This window comes from Myiozetetes cayanensis, unplaced genomic scaffold (assembly GCF_022539395.1).
Source record: "Myiozetetes cayanensis isolate MyiCay16 unplaced genomic scaffold, myiCay2020 scf3, whole genome shotgun sequence".
NCBI lineage: Eukaryota > Metazoa > Chordata > Aves > Passeriformes > Tyrannidae > Myiozetetes > Myiozetetes cayanensis.
Window position 1 is genome coordinate 34265905 of NW_026087521.1, and position 17762 is coordinate 34283666.

At 38.4% G+C, this 17762-nt stretch overlaps 1 protein-coding gene across 11 annotated transcripts in view; it reads right to left on the reverse strand.

Moving 5' to 3' along the window:
- Positions 1 to 17762, reverse strand: part of GRIP1 (glutamate receptor interacting protein 1) — a 323131-nt gene that overhangs the window by 102731 nt on the left and 202638 nt on the right. For 10 of the 11 annotated variants that reach the window (XR_007630088.1, XM_050325337.1, XM_050325342.1 and 7 more), the window contains exon 2: positions 3508 to 3588. The exons of the other annotated variant lie outside the window; for it this stretch is intronic. Coding sequence is in view for 9 of the 10 variants with exons in the window: in XM_050325337.1 (XP_050181294.1) it covers positions 3508 to 3588 (81 nt within the window). In the remaining variant the exon portion in view is untranslated. The remainder of the gene's footprint in view (positions 1 to 3507; positions 3589 to 17762) is intronic. 11 annotated transcript variants of the gene reach the window in all.

Below are 17762 nucleotides of genomic sequence, written 5' to 3' on the forward strand. Positions count from 1 at the left end.
CTAATTTAAAATGTTTGGAGGAGAAAATCTGTTTCTGACTTTGCAGGCTGCTTGTCATCATGGCATTACCTTAAGCCTCACTTTTAAGTTCAGAAATTCTGACTGTCAAGCTAAGTAATGTTTCAAACAATCATATATATAACTGTAACTAAACACCTACATATATGCAATATTAAATCCAAGTTTCAAACTGCATTATATTAATGCATATAATTTGAATTAAATATAATTTCAGCAATTCTGTAAATCCCTTTGAAAGGATCTGTTGCTTGTTGATTTTGCACCATGTGAAGACATGGTAAATATGACATGTAGTCTCATCACGTGAATAATCCATTCTGTATCTCGAATAAGCAAGTTCTGCTCCAGGGAGATCCTTAATCCATTCCTTCCTTCTGGGGATGAAAGGAATTCAACTCAGTGCACTGATCTCACAGTATGTGCTAATTTGACTTTAATTATAAAATTACTATTTCAACATTTTTTCCCTGTAAAATAAACTGAGCCTGAGCTCCATGTAACCTCTACAGAATTACATTACTTCTCTGTGCACTCAGTCATTGCTCATCAATACTGCACTTTCAATACAGTTTCACATGGAAGGATAAAAACCACCTCTTGGGGTTCACAGTTGGTATAGTAGTTTCAGGTCTCACGGCAACAAAAGCTTCCCTTTTTGATAGCTGGCCAAAAGGACTGAGCAGTGGAATTCTTTAAAGTGAATTCAAGTGTCATGAGAAGGAACTTTAACCAGACACAGGGAGATGCCACAATCCCATACCAAGCTGGAAGATTTACATCACACATCCTGTATGTGTATTTTCACTAGTGTTTTTTCCACAGACTGTTCAAACCTGTGCATGCTCTGCATAAAATCAATTACCTTGCTAAAACCCAGAAGTTTTCTCTTGGCTGATTCAACAGGCAGAGCATTTCCTGGGAATAGGACATCTGCTGTCCATGTCTAAGGAATGACAGAGCATCAAGAGTAGATATAGACAGCTATGCTGTCACAGGTACTACCATGCTGCAAGCTTAAAAAACCAGCAGTTCAGGAATGTGATGTTTTATCAGGCATACCATCTGGGGGGAACAGAAATGAAGGCCTTCCATACAGGGTAAGCTCTCCATGTAAGGATTACTGACAGTAACTCCAGCTGACGTGTTCCCATCCATGTCCAGAAGAATTTACTAGGTTCATTGCATCATACCTTTCAATTCAAAAGCTATTTGGAGCTGACCTACATACTGTCAGAACTGTGATCCTGCCCCTAAGCAAAAGCAACTGTACTACTTCTGGTCTCATACTAGTTAATACAACTAGTACACCTCCTGTTGCCAAACCAAGCTGGGACTAGCTGGGATGCTTCTGCATCTGTGTCAAGACTAATCCATAATGTGGATAAAATGTCTGCAGACAAGCAAGAATAGAAGCTATTTACGAGGTGATATCTTACATATAAAATGTAAGGCCAAATTTTCCTCAGCATCCACGTGATATAAATGTTCACAGGTTATTTTCAGAAACTTCAGTCAACTCCTAAATCTTCAAGTTAATTCTCAAAATAGTACTTAGTTTTGCAAAGTTATTTATATATTCAAACCTACAACATCCATTGTGTTACAATGAGAATTTGTCAGGACATGAAGAAGTTTTAATTTTTATTTCTTTAAATATCCAACCAGCTCAATCTCATTTATCCTTTGGGCCTCCTGAGGTCTAGAGATGCAACAAGGCATTCAGATAAATGTGAGCACTATATTAAAAGCTGAAGAACATACATAAGCTTAGATAGATTTTTTCAGAATACCTGAAATACAGTAAAGCACATCTCACCAAACACTTGTCAGCATTATCTCCCTGAATAAACCGTGACTAATGCAGAGCATATAGTAAAACTTCATCTGCAATGCTCTCAGAAACTCCAGAATATATAACAATATTGTAATAAAAGCAAAATAAATAGTCATTAGCCACGATGACTACTCAACACCTAAAATTCCTAATCGTACCAAATGCTCTAAAGAAAAATCGTACCAGTTCAATTTTCACCAAACCTTCTCTTTAAAGAACAGTAGTGAAAATGATCAGGAGTTCTCAAAATGTCATGTGAAACCATGAACTTCAGTCTGTACTCAGACATTAGCATAAGTGTTTTATAAATACAATAACCACATCATAAAGAATAATTACTAAGTTTACAGCAAAAAAAAGAAATCAAAAGATTAAATACTTCCAAGATCATAAATATTATTGACCTATGAGCTAAAGCATTACTCAAAAAGGTACCAGGTCCTAATTCACTCTGAAGAACAATGAATATTGATTTGTATTGACTTGGATTAAAAAAAACCTTTGTTGATGTTGTATAATTAAATATTTTCTCATAACAATAACTGGACGCTGGACACTGTAGTCATGTCATTTCACAGTGGTTATGATATGCATGATTCTACTGTAAAAATAACAATCTTTATTCTCTAGGATATTTTCAACAACGAACAAAAATGTTCATTATAACCAACAGTCAATCAGCCAGCTTGGTCTCTCACACATAGAAACATGCATACAAAGCATTCACAAAATGTACTTTGGCTGTTCACAATAGCTACTGGGATGAGATCTGAGCCTAGCAGTGGTAAAGGTTTTTAGCTCCATCCCCCATCCACAGACACCCTGTAAGTTGTGTGTCTTTGTTCAACAGTTAGGCCAAGGAGTGCAGCTAGAGTTAACATTAGTCATTAAGTCACAACCTTACAGTTTCTGATCTCTATTGCAATGCATCTTCCCTTCAAGTCAGAGGTTACTGTGTTTGAGGTAAGACTGGCAACATCAGTAATTCCACCTGTGCAACCTTTCTCAGTGTTCATTTGTTTTCATTGAAAGTTCTGTAAAATATTACTTGAGTTGAAAATCCCTTTAGATTTCTGCACAATATGCATATGAAGCTTGTTTTTTATGGGCATATTTTGCAGACTTGTTTGAAGTAAATAAAAGAGACACAGCTTCAAAGATCACTTACTTTAACCATTTATCTAAAGGTCCAGCATTGTGCAATGTGATGACACAAAAGACAAGGATGGCTATAGGTGTGGCAGAAAATTACATGAAGACGAGAACCCTGGCAGAGTGTTGCCCTGTTAGATTTCTGAGCCTGGTCAATCAGCAGTAGAAAATATGGGCCCCTCTCCCTACACTATCTAAACCAGGTACCAAAGAACAGATTTCATAGGGCCTGAAAATACATGGATCTCTGATGAAAAGGTTGTTGTGCTCAATGTCTCAAATCTGCTGCAAAAGACAGAGATATAGGGATGTTCTTCACAGCAAAGGCTTGAGGTAACCTAATTTTGGGAACATCTTAAAGCTCCTATGGAACCTTCTTTATAAAGTTGCTTGGTAGCAACTGTAATTCATTTGCTTTTTATAACTAGTTGAATTTTGATTAGTATTACCTTGTTGTTCAAAACCAAGTTAGATGTTATAAAAAGCAAAGCAAGTCTTACCTGGAATACTCTGTCTCCTCACAGACAGTGCTCCATCAGGTGCCTTTGCCTGGTTTGCTGATTTTGTGTAAGGACTCTCATCTAAACAGAAACAAGCAACACTTCCAGTTACTGTTTATATATAATGTTAAAAACAACATTTTTTTACCCAAATATTGTGTGAACTAGCAGTGCAGATCACAAGAGCTGCTGTGAGCAGGATGGGTATTTCTGAATGCTGACTCAATGCTCAATACCATGTTTAGACTCGATGACAAGGGCTCTGAACAGGAGAGCTGAAAAAGATGTGCTAAAACTCAAATTGGAGATAACACATATTGATGATAGGCCTGATATACATAGGCCTTTTCAGTTATAACATAATGACAGAAATTTCCCTTTTCTCATGTTAAGAAGTTTCACATGCCAAGGACTTGAGTGAGAGAGGTACTATCCCTGTTCAGGACTGAAAGGCTTCCAGAAGCTTTTGAATATTCTGTCTGTAAAGATGCACTCCTTTTCCTTTGGGATCTGTTAGTGGGTGGTTCCTTTTCTGTTGTAATGATTGATTGGGGAAAACATCAGAAAGCTGCTGCCAAATATGCCAGGCACATTTTGCCTAAAGATCATCACTGTAACTGTCTGTGTCTAAATAGGAAGCTATGTGGAACACCTACTGATCAACTTCAGTGCATAAAAGACCACTAATGGTGGAATAAGCAGATGAGTCATCAATTAGAGACAGCATTAGGCAGAAAGTGAGTCACTTCTTCATCCCTCTTAAGAGCAGAAAGACCATAGGGAAAAAAATTAACTATATCATAGCTTTAAAAAGAACAAGCTGTAAGTGCAAGACAGAAATGTGAATAAAAGAGAAGAAATAGTATTATGCATTTTATTATTTCAATCTCACAAAAATAATCAGAAGAAATTAGGTTTCTGTCTTGCTTTCCCTCTAATTGAGTGCTCGAAGACTTTAAAGTGTCATCAAATCCTTCTGTTTGCGTATTTCCTTTCAGCTTGCAAAGGACTGATGTGCTTACAGCATGTGCCAAAATACATGCTTAAATACTGATCAATGAGCAGAGGAATCAAAGACTACACTATCTAATATAGCATCCTCAGATCAAGTAGAACCATATAAACTTTCTGGAGAATCAGTTTTTCTTTTCAGATAACACTTGACATTATAATCCTTCTTTGCCAGTTGCACTCTTTACATCTTACAAGGTCTCAAACTCCTTTAGAAACTTGCATCAAAGACAGCAGTCCATTTTTATACCAGTAACATAAGGGTTTGGTCAGCATAATTTAATTTAGAACCGGGTCTCAAAGAAGTGACTGGAAGAGCTGGTTAGCTTTTAAACCCAGAACTCCTGTCATGAACTCTTCTACTGTTAGGCAGATGCAACAATAAAAAACCTTAAATAAATAACCAAAAAAACCCCAAACTCCCAGCAAAACAAAAACACACACACATATACACACACACACACACACAAAATCCCAAACCAAACCAGGTTTGTAGTCATGAAGCTTGGTGAAATGCAGCAAGTAATGAGGAACAGATATTGATAAAAACCTCAACAGCCAATATAAGTGTTCTTTCTACAGTAAAATGAACTCCCGTTGCTTTAGGATACAGTGTTACAAGAGGAAAGGTAACAGATTTGACTATACTGCATGCTAGTACAAACTCCAAGAAAATAAGGCTGCCAGCTGCAGGAAATCTAGAGAAGCATTGGAAAAATACCAACACAGATCCAGGTACACAATTAAAGCAAACAGTATGTAAAGCCCTAGCCTTCCATCTGAAGAAAGTGGAAAAGCTAAAATCATTGCATACACAGAATAAGAATGAACTAAGGCTTCTGAAGGAAGTACCATTATTTTTTTTCTTTCACAGAAGAGGCACCACTGAACTCAAGACAAGGCTCAAGACAAAGAAATTGAGCTTATCAATAACATGTGGCTTATATGTCCCATTCATTATTACTTAGTTGCAGGTGCTGAATGTGACAGCAGATAGTGTGAGACACACATTTTTCTATTAAGAAGTGGGTAGGAAACATAATACAATTTCTCAAGACTCGATTCATAGTGATGACTTCTGGGTCCTATTTGAACATATGCCCTATCTATGAAAAGTCTGTCGATTTACAGAACAAAATAGTCCTATCCTAGTCAGATTTTACATACAAATTATTTTCATCAGATTGGAGAGATGGGAAAAAAGGAAAGAAATAAAAAGGAAAGAAGAAAAAAGGAAAGAAGAATTTTCACTGCTAGACCTTTCTCACTGAAGCTTTGTCACTGAGAAAATGAGTATATCAGCTCAACTCTCATACTGAAAGACGATTTTCCCAGTATTGCACTGAACTGGGACTACCCGCGGTTATCCTGAGTTCAGAACACAGCACAAACCTGCAAGTCTTTCTGGTCAACAGCAACCAATGAAGGGAGAGGAGTGCATATTCAAATACTTACTAGGGAGCCTGAGCAAAAATTCTAGTGTTTTCAACACAACAACTGGCAGATATGAAAGTTAACTGACACTGCATAAGTGAGTAAGCTAATATTTTATTGACGCTTATTAACACTGGAAATTCATCAGATGCTTATATGGGTTAAGTACTGTGGGCATGTAACTGTGTTAGCTTTCTTAATCTACTCACAAATTTTCATAGCAAAACAAAAGGCCCAAAAACTTCCTTCATAAACTTCTGAACTCCTGTTAGTGTAAAATATACCCAGTTATTATTGGGAAAGAACAATGAGCCACTGTATCATCGGTGGTCTGGAAAGCAGTTCCCAGAACTGCAAGGAATTTTCTTCCAAAGCCCATTTAACAGTAAAATCACACTGCAACATAACTAGAAATCAGTGTAAAGGATTCCCAGAAGCAAAGGAAAACAAATATAACCAACTGGAGAAAGAATGCTTACTGAGCCTTACTGAGATGCTTAACTGAGACAGGAAAGTAATATAAAGATCAGACAGATGCAGAAATAGACACAGTAACTAAAAACCATGATAACAGTGAAATGTCAGGATACCATTCATGCTGCCCAGAAAGGAGTCTGTTTGTACATATTAACAAAGCCATGTGGCCACAAGAGTCAAATTATGGTTTCTTGATCCCTTCATCCACTCTATAGTTATCAGGGAGGGCTGTAAAACACGCAAAAATGTCTCATGACAGCAGTGCCTAGGGGGGGATTTGTATGAGTGTTTTGCGTTACCAGTTTCCCCTTCTACAGCACTGATAGACTCTGAGATGAAACCCAACTGAGCAAGCCAACACACTGAAAAAGGAAAGGAGCAAAAGGGTATGAAGCATTACCCCTGCAAACGGGAGATAACATCAGGCAAAGCTGTGATGCATTTTAAGAAGCCACACATACAAAGTAGAGGGAGAAAGAGGCTAGCTTCAGAAGCATCAGTCTCAGCTGGTTACACACCCCTAGTACTAACGTATCATCAGCATGGAGCGAGTCACAGTCCATAAAGAACTCACAGGCCAAACTGTGTCAACCTTGAGCACAAAAACACTTTCCCCTGGAACACACAGGCACAAACCCTGCTGCTCGGAGCACCAGCTCTTGCCCACTTCTGAAGGAATTGCACCACAGGTGGCCACATTCCCTACAGCAGGACTATCCTAGCTATGCCCATAAACTCGTGCAGCTTCGTTTGTTCCATCATTAGCTTTTTTTCCCTTGTAATTTCCTCTGGCTAAGAGATTACACAAGCCAGGGTAGACAATTTCTAGCAAGTCAGTAGGTCATATAAAGGTGACTGCTATGTCAGCAGGTCTCAATATTCAGTGACTACAGGAACCAAACCTGTTACACTGTTAACTGGCAGGGGTCATTCCCCACCCCTGAATTCATACTTTCCATGTTTCTTACAGTTGTAAATGTGCAATAGTGAACGAGATGTACATTTTATTAATTCACTTCTTCCTGGTAGAAAACAATGATAATCTCAGAGGTGACACCTTGCAGATTACTGAGATTCTCAACCAGCAAAGCAAAATAACCTTCCTGTCTTCTCCTTTCACTTGTCCTCATGAAACAGCCACAAACACCAGTAACAGTAGCTTGCACATCATCCTTTCAGTGCCCTGCAAACAATTCTTCTCATTAAAGACTGCAAAGATAACAGTCAAGGGACAAGCAAGTACTCCTACTGCTTACAGCTATTACTGTAGGCTTATTGCCTTTAGCTATTGCTTCTGAGGTAGATAAACAGCTTTTTGCACTTCCCTGCCTATTTTTAACCTGGTGGCATCTCTACACTGTAATGGAATGATTTATTATTTGAGTTAGGGACCATGTTGTGACCCATTTATATCATTCTGCATTGCTCTTATTATGGGGCAAGCCTCTGTCCAAAACTAAGGGGTCTAGATGACTGCAAAAAACTAACAGTAATGTAACACTATAAAGATTATACACTGGAAAATGTGTACAAATGAAATGCTTGGTACTGTGTCAGCAAAATGACCATACGAAATCTTTAGATACTTACTGTATTCAGCCTAATATCCTTTGAAGGATACCAGTGGGGGCACATAACAGGGAATAAAAGGAAAGCCTAAAGATACTTCCTCAACAGCCAAATGCAGACACTGAATGGTTCAGGCGGTTTATGGCCACTGAACCATTTCCATGTCTCTCTTGGGGGCTGTAAAAGCTATTGACACGAGAATGTTGTTTACAGATGTGGTAAAGCCTAAGGGCACTTCCTCCTTCAGGTCTTAAGAAAGGGTTCTTCTTCACTGCTGTTGCCACACGTCCACATGATAACTCCTGAACCCAGTAAATGTGTCCAAATCCTGCGTGGCACCAAGTGGCCCCAGAAGATGACTAAGCACAGTTGCAATCCTGTTGAATAAGAAGTGGAAGCTTCCCATTGGGAACAGCTACTGAACAACTCTGAGGCTGCCGCTTTGCCCTTCCTACATGGAGAGGAAATGTGAAGATGCTTCACTGTCGTACCTTTGCCTCCCACACAATCGCTTGTCCTCAGCTCTATGTCACCATTTGTACCTGCTTCTCTGCTGCAAAACCTGCATTTCTCTGGGAGCACAAAAAATGACAAGCCATCAAATTTGTAGGCGAAAAATTTCAAACACGGGAATTTTCTAATACTGAGGAGCTTGAAAGCAATACTAAATATTTTCAACAACAGATGTGAAAGTATCATGAGGGAGATCAGTTTCCATCTTTCAGTTTTTCATTCTCGTTCTTCAACAGCTTTACTTAATGTTTCACAACAGGATAAGCTATTCTTTGGCCAAGGAAATACTGAATTTAAACCATTTTAGAGTATGACCATGTAGGTCCTAAGCAGACTTCAGAACTCAAGCAAGTCAAATCAGAGATGTTCCTCAAATGTTGCCACTGAGAAGAATCTCCAACTAATATAAGTCCCAGGACTCCACAAGGAAGCACATTACATCTTCAGTTGGCTAACCTCCAGCTGTCTCAGCGTATGGGAGGAGTAAGGTTGACTCTCTGTGTTGTCGTTACACCATTTGAGATAGAAGATACCTCAGATAAGTAGAGAATCACATACCTGTACAGAGATAGAGATTGACAACAAAATTGTCAAGAGGATGATTACAACTGAGAGAAGAACATCTCCAAGATTATTTTCTCAAAAAAATAAAAGCACCAGAATCACAGTTATTACTTACTACTTCAGGCATTCGTAGAACTGTAATATTCCATTCACTGAAATTTGCTGCTGCTTAACTTTATAAAGAAGAATGTTTTCCACTAAAAGCAACAGATTTTTAAGAATCCTGCCAGTACACCACAAAATACCATAGGTTCTCATACTTCCTATATCTGAAACTTATCCTGAATTTAATCTTAAATGGCACAAAGCTCAGCATTATCTAAAAGCATATTTTTTTGCACAGTATCATACTAGTGACAGTTGGTAAATTCTAAGCTACAGCATTATCCGTTATCTCCACTTTTTGCAGCTGGAGGCTTTCACAGATAAAAAATAAACACTTATCACTGATGCCTGTGGTTTACAGAGGCTCTGAAGTTGACAAAGGCTTACAAAGAGTCTTGGTGCAACTTTTAGGACCATTCCTGCAGCAACTTGCTCTCTTCTAAACTCATACTTTTCTGTTAAAAACCTTCTATTCTGTAAGAAAGCTGAAACTGTTATTGGAGCAGGGACTTGAACCCCACTCTCACATTCACAGAGAGTACCCAAACTCCCAGTTACATAATCATTCAGTCTTGCTTGCTTGCTCTGATCAACCTTCAGTTAAGTCATACAAAGTAAAATGCATAAAAACTATTTCCTCTAAAATCAGTTCCAAGCCCTGCACTGGATCAAGCAGAAGAGAGAATTTAAATTCAAGATCACTTGTGCACTCCTGTGAACAGCCCAGCCACTACAAAGTCATCAGGACCACGCTAGAAGAATACCTCTGCACAAGCTCATCTTCTAAATTCCAGTTCTTTGTTCTGGTAAAAATGCCTAAACATCTTCACTTAAGTGTTACAAATTCTGAAAAATGTAATTTTCAGTTTGATCTACAGCAATAGGATGGAAAAAACACTGAGAAGGGAGCTGAAGATTGGCAATGACGCTGCCCCACAGCTTTCATCTGAGAGGACTCCTGTTAAAGATGGTGGAAAAACCTTTCTCCCTGAACTTTTAAGACTAAATAATTCTGAATGAGAACTGACTAAATAACGCTAAATGTTTATGCAATACCCTGATCCACGTAACCAGTATTAGTCATGATCAGTAGATACCAACACAACTTAACTGAATCTATAACAGCTGCAAATTAATCATAACAAGAATACTACTAACCAGACCTTTTTTTTAAAAGCTTATAAAGGTAAATGGAAGTTCTAAAACTGCCAAGTTTTACAAATGAATTATTGAATACACTTTAATCAATAAATAACATTGAAATTTGCTGGAAAGCAGTGCATTGTGGAAATTTTGCTTTGGCTGTTGATGGGACATTTGGCACAAATGCTTTTTAGTCTGGCCTAACTTATATGCTTAGTAACTGTTATTGACAATAGTAATGAAAAAAATATCGGAGAATGTATTTTTCCTGAGAAAGGAGAATTTTTTAAATAAGATTTGCTTTTAAATAATGCAAAAATCTAGAGGAACAATCAGCATCCTGGAACATTCATGGTTACTACAATGTCACCACAGCTGTGTCAGTGCATAACAGACTATAAATTGTTGAAAAAAAGAGACAAAATTGTCTTAGGCTTTTTCACCAGATGCATAATGTACAGACTCTGAACATACATGCTTTATGAAACAACAAAATGTCAACAATTTGCTTTGCCCATATGCTAACCCCTTCAGATGTATTATGGGAGCTCCAGTCATGAAAGCAAGCATTAATTTCTCCTACTGGTGCAGAGGAATAACAGGTTTTTTTAGTTCGTTTAGAGCTATGGCTTCAATCCTGACAACGAGACTTCATTTTTGAAATGGCAATGCTGCTCTTCGAAGTACTGCTTAGAAATATCTAAAATTTCCAAAGTGCTGCATGTAAAGTAGTCATTAATGAACTAGGTTCCAAGTAGGACAAATATGAATGTATTTAATCTTAATCCTTTCTTATCAAATTCTGTGCTCGGTGCTCTCCAGCAGTCTTTATTAAGAAAACAGAGGGTTTCAAATGCTTCTACGTAAGTAACATTTGGTGGTGTGTGTGACAAGGAAAAATTATGAGAAGGAAGAGTTAGAATAGCTCCTCTGGTAATTTTCTTTCCCACATCTAACAGACATGTCCTCTGGTTTTCTTAGAAACTTAATTTTAACAGTTATAGCACCAATGAATAACCGTGTTGTCTCTCTAAAGTGAAAATTTATTCAATTTTATTATACTTTATGTAAATTTAATTCTCTTTTTTCTGAATTATATGGTTACTTATTACAGTAGCAGCTCAGTTTTAATCTAGAAGCAAGGGAAGCAGGGTACTGTAATTATGCATAACTGTGAATCCATTTCCTATTGATATTTACAATACCTCAGCAAGCTTGACTTTTTGAAAAATGATCTGAATGTCCTCCAAGTTTGCTTGTCCAAAGTTAATTTCCTAAGCCTGTGCTCAGGCACCTGAATAGAAATGCCTGGTTTCCTAAATGGCTAAGTATGCTGATTTCTTCCCAAAGCTGCTTTGCTCATGAAAATGCAGAACTTTCCAAGACCATTTAAAACATGCAAGATCTGCAGAAAGCACAAAAACATGTACCAAGAGATATTAGCATATGGTGAAATTCACTTCAGTGGATTATCTAATTTAGAAGTAATCCTATTTAAATAATACCCCAACCACAAACTACTTCAAATCTGATGTCTTTTTGTTTATAAAACATCAAGCATTAAGCATGAATCCCATAAACCAGAATTGTCACTGAATTGTTACATAATTTTAGAATTCAAAGTGAGCTCCACTCTGTCTTGAGCTTCTGTTTATTGTTTATGGAAATAATATGGGTATCACATAAGTGAAATGTGTGATGCTTAACCAGAGCAGCTAGAAACTGAAGAAGTAGGGACAGTGAAAAAGCTTGAAGAAAATGGGGATGCAAATTATTTTCTTCTCTGGGACAGTTTTGGATTGTTCTGTGCCCACAACTTCTGCAGGAAACCTTTTTCTAGAGGATGGGGCTATAAAGCTTTTCATTTAAAAGGAACTTCCTAAGTGATATAGATATCATTGGCAGGAAATATTTCCAGATATTCCAAGCCACACTTTCTGTTCTGAACACTGTGGTCCACAGGGAAGTTTTGTTGTCCTTCTTACATGTGTCTTTGGGAACACCATACTGCTCTGAGGTACTGCTGCATGCTGTCATGGGACTAAAGTGCCATACATAAGCTTTTTGTGGGAAACAAATATAAAGCCCTGTTTTCTTTATATTACATTTCTTTACATTAATTCAATTACCTTGTTTAACACTGGTAAATGCTAAATCAGCATCCCTCGAGAATGTTTGAGCTAATATTGACAGATGTACATCAATGTCAACATGATAAAACTTACAACAGGGCTCCTGGAGAAGGGAGTGGTGCAAAGGAGCAAGATCTGAGCCAATGCAGAGGCTGAGGGACAGAAAACCAGATGACATTAATGCCACATCTCATGGAAAAATACCTTTACAAATAGATATTTATTTTAAAAAATGCATCAATTACCTTAGTATTACCTTTTACTTTCTACTCTTGATTCAGCTACCCCTTTCAGACAGGCTGGGAAGGCAGAGATAGCTGATTAGGGGGAACAGGGCCAAGCCATATCCTGTGGTTCTGGGACAATGCCCTCAAGCTAAGCCACCATGCTCCTGACTGCAGTGGCTGCCCACCACTGTGCCCCCTTGGGACAGAACTGGCTTCCTGGTGGACAGCATTTCACTGTCTATTAACAAAACATGGTGCGTGGTATGATCTGCTATTATGTTTGTGGTTAAAATGCAACAGGCAAAATACATGCTGGTCATCTGAGCTGTGCACATCCTGCATGGCACCTCCACTGTACCAGCAAATCTTAACTGTAACGTTTTTGTGCATCAATTGTGCCTGTGCTTCTTCAGCCCAATCTCAGGGGAGGTTGTCCCTACATTCTGACACTTGAAAATTAGGGAGCAGAAGAGAGAAGATACCTACCGTCTTCTACCTGTGCAGACCACAACACAAAGCAGACCAGTAATATCTGCCCAGACTGCTGGCATTACCATTGGCAGGGACTGGGGGAAGAGATGATGTCAACTAAGAACATTTTTACTGCATGCCAGGGAAAGTAGAAGCTAGCTGTATGTGTGCTGGGGGAAGGCAATGATAAAGGTTAATATCTGAGACAGTGAGACTGTCATTCAAGTTGCATAAAAAATAAGTAAAATATGCTAAAATGTTTAGAAAACAAGTGTTTAGTTTGCTTCAGGAAAAATAAGAATAATCAGAGTCACAACACAATCTTCAAAGATGAGAAATTAGGAATGGTAATTTTTTCCTTAGGTTAGTTATCCCACCTTGACTCCTGTGCTGTACTAATGTATTTGCAGTAAATTATATAGCGTATTTTTCAGCCTACTTGTGTCTGTAAGTGTCTCTAGTGATGACATCTTCATTGCCTTCCTTTGGAAGCTGATCCACGGGATGCATCAGATCTCACAGTTGGAAAATAGTTCCCTCCATCAGTCTGCAATTTTCTTTCCTTGCTTTAACTGTCATTCTATTACTCCCAATAACATTCTTCCCCTCTTCAGAAGATCTTAAAAAAAATATGTCTCATGTACAAAGTTCATTCCAGAAATCACACAGATTACTGAGCCTATGGGTTTAGGCTCAGATCCTACCAGTTCTTCTTACTGGGCATGACTTAGCACAAACACTGGCTGATCCTATCACTGAAACACAGTGTACAACACTGACTAGGATATTCATTTGGTAGAGTATTCATTTGATTTTAAAGCAAAAATTGGAACAAGTTTAACTCAAATGTGGACAATATTTAGAGTAACGCATACTTTTGCATCTTACTAATGTGTAAATTTACAGCATTATACTCATCCTTTTTAATCCCGCTAACAAGCTTTATTTGATTCATAAAATAACTTTAACCTGCCGCTAGGAGCAGCATAAACATTATACGAGTTTCAGTGTATTTATACTGGCATGCCAGTGGGATTGCCCCTCTTATTTATAGTCCAAATGATGCACATTAGTCTAAATTGGCACAGCCCAGGCTTAGTGAAAAACAGACCTTTCAGAATGCACATTTTTCAGGAGTCAGGCCGTAAACCTGGCAGCTTCCTCATGCCCTTGTGAAATACTGTCCTACTTAGTGCCCCTGCCCTGGAAGAGTTTACTCTATATATCCACAGAGACTACACAATAATTTTGACTAAGCTCACTTGTCAGCAAAGCTTCATTGTTTCTGGAAGCTGTGACAAGTTTGAACATAGTGCAGAGTAAGAGTTTCTTTAAATAAAGTGCTGTGTGCTTTTAGGAGTGGGAACAAAGCATAGCAACAAAAGAGATGTCGAGTTGACAAAGCAATATCTAAGTATTTGTCTTATTTAAAGCTCACATAAAGCCTAGGCCACCTTCCGTGCTCCAGGCAGCATCTATCCATGCACGCGGTTCTTTACCGCAAGCCTTTTAACCTGTCAAATACTCTTTATTTGCCAGTGTCTCCCGAGTCCTATTTAATCTCAAAGCTTATTTAGGGCAAGCAGTTCACTGTCTGCAGTATTCCTCAAATTCTGTGAAATGGTAATTATTAAAATGGCTTGCCCACATCTTTGCCTACATGCAACTTAGCCCGTGTCTAAATCAGCTTTTTGTAATCCTATGGAAAATGTAACACTGAAGAAATAGATACAGATGAATGTGTGGCATATATGAAAAATTATACCCGATAACCTTCAAGAAGACAGGCAAATAATTTGTCATCTTTCCATGCACCAACCTCCCAAGCCTTTTAACCAGGACTTCTTCTCTTAGGAATTCAGAGCTGCACCTTTACAACACCTTTGGCTCTGAATCTCCTGGAAACAACGACAGCATCAACTTATTGCCTGCCACAGCTGCAGGAAGAATAAATACGGATTGAATTTTTTCATAGTGTGAAAATTCTACTTCAACTTTTTGTCCCAACACTTCAGTAATGGTGAAGTGGTAATTAAATCTTTCTCTGTATTACTAGCATATTGCCAGCATTTTCAGATCTATCATAATATAGGTATGTGTGCATACATGCACATGTTTAATTTTAACAGCGGGTTTATTAGATTGATAAAATAATTTCAAAATAGACATCAGAAAGCAATTAAAAAATAACAGGAAATATCACACATTAAAAATAACTTGAACCGACCTGACGCAGCAAAAGGTCTCTGCAGAAACACCATTTTTAAATCAGAAGCTCAAACATTCCAGACTGGCCCTATTCTGAAGCTCAAATAAGGCCTGGTTTTGGCAGACCAACAGCATGATGAACGTCAGAGTCCAGATCGCTTTACCATGGCTTGCCTGTGCCTTGTCCAGGTTTTTATAATGAAAGACTGAGGGAAACCAAGCTGATTTTAAGAGCCAGAGTAGAATACAGAGCACTAATAGGATGTGGTGTATAAGACTTCAGACCTAATCAAGTGCTAAATACATTACCATCTGCACACTATGCAGGCTATGAAATACATCTGTACTAAGCTTCTGAAAAAAGAAAGTTAAGCCAAAGAAGCCAAACCATTATTGCACAAAGACACTACCTCCTTCATAATCTGAAGTCTCTAAAAGGAGTCTGGTGCAGAATACAGCACACACAATGTAAACTGCCATTGAGAAGGAGGGAAGAAACATTCTTAAGCATGGAAAGAGCAAGATGCTTTCAACTACTTGCTGTAGCTTTGAAATCGAGGCAACAACAATACCTTATTAACCATGTCAGGAAGTAGCAATATAACCAGCAACACCACCCCTATCAAGCAGAAGATACAACTGGAGGCACAGCTGGAATTTTACTGACCAAATCAATAAGAAAACACAGAGGACAGTATCTATATCATTAACCAGGGCATGATGTCTTACAGATGACAGAAGAAGTTTGATTGAAGGTGTATTGAGAAATAACTTGCATTTTTAAAAATTGCAACTATTCCAAGCTATGAGTTCTGTATTGCAAACAGTAAGAGCTTTGTTGCAGAGTCAAAGAGTCGAGTTGAACTCACTCATTTAGACCATAAGAAAGCAAAGCAAGCCACTGAAACCCACAAGAATTGCTGGTTAAGGTAGTGGCTTTTAACCTTTGTCTGTCAAGCCCTGAAAGATCATAGACTACTGTGACATATGTCTTGAAAGCTCCATAGGAAAAAAGGATGTCTTTACTGCAATCTAATTATCAAGGTGTGCAACATCACTAAGTATCTAAACAAAGATAAATAAAGCCATTAAGACTAATAGGCACCATCATCTGCCACAACAGCTTGAAAAAGAACAAGTTCCTGCCCTCCTGGACTTCCAGCTCTTAGAAAGGCTTGAAATGGCTGGCTAGAAATGTAAACACTTCTAAAAACATTTCCCAACAGGATTCAGGACAGAAAAAGTACTGTTGAGTTCTCTGATGGACAGTGCCAGTTCAGTGTGCTTTCAGCTTGCCTGGTGCGTTCCTTGAGAATGGAGAATGGGGAAGAGGTGTTCGGTCCCCTGGAGGAAGGGCACCTTTCCAGGGGTAAAAGTGCATGAGCACGTAAGCAGACAGAAGCATCTGCAGGGCAGGGTGTAGAGGATGGAAGAGTGCAGAAAGTACTGGTTGATATGAAGAACCAGTGGTGAGAGTGCTGTAAGTACAATGAGTAGGAAGAACTCCTGTGGACCAAAGAAACCCTTGCAGAGTTTGCAATAAACAAATAAATAGAACATGCGTAGTCCAAAAGTCTTGTGGGGAGGAAGGGAAAGACTGCTTACTGAAAGTTAAAGGTCTAGGCAGATTTACTTCAAAATTAACCTGGGTTCCCATCAATCACTTTGAAAAACAAATAGATTAAAACCCACCTAAATAGGTCTAACAGCAGAAAAAGCCCTGCCTTTCGCTATGCATAATACTTGACTCAATTTACTCTTTGTGAGGCTTATAAAACATCTTGCTAACTCTTCCCCCTTGTCTCTGATACTCCACAGAAATTCCATTACTATTCCTGTCTTCTTGCCTTAAGAGAATAAATAATAATAAGCTCATTGTTTACAAGGTTTATGGGTGTTCAAAGCTGCCAGTCACCTGCCATTTCCATGCAAAGTACAATCCTGAGCAGACTTGTCCTTGAGGGTGTTGTAGGGCAGCTGAGCTGGTGGCATTGACTCTAAGGTTTCTGAACCCAAATCTGTCTCAGAGCTTATCATAAAAATTCTGTTCTCTCTGTCAAAAGATGCTCCCACTGAATAGCTCTGTGAAAGCAGTTCTCATGCTTCATATTCCTGGGTAAGGTCAGACTAGAGGTGAGAGATGCTAAACAACAGAGCTGTGCTTTTCTGCATGTTGCCCAGCAGCATTCCTTTTGTCTGCTTCCTTAAGTTCACACTTCTTCCCTTGGTAGGGTCAATACATTTTAGGAGCATATACAGACTAGAAGAATAAAAAGGAGATGAGGTCTGACATAAAATATAAGAGAAAATAAATATATGCAATGCATAGGATGCTGTGTCACGTAAGAAAGAAGAGAGAAGAGCAAAACAAAACTACATCAGGTTGCAGAGGAAAAAGAGA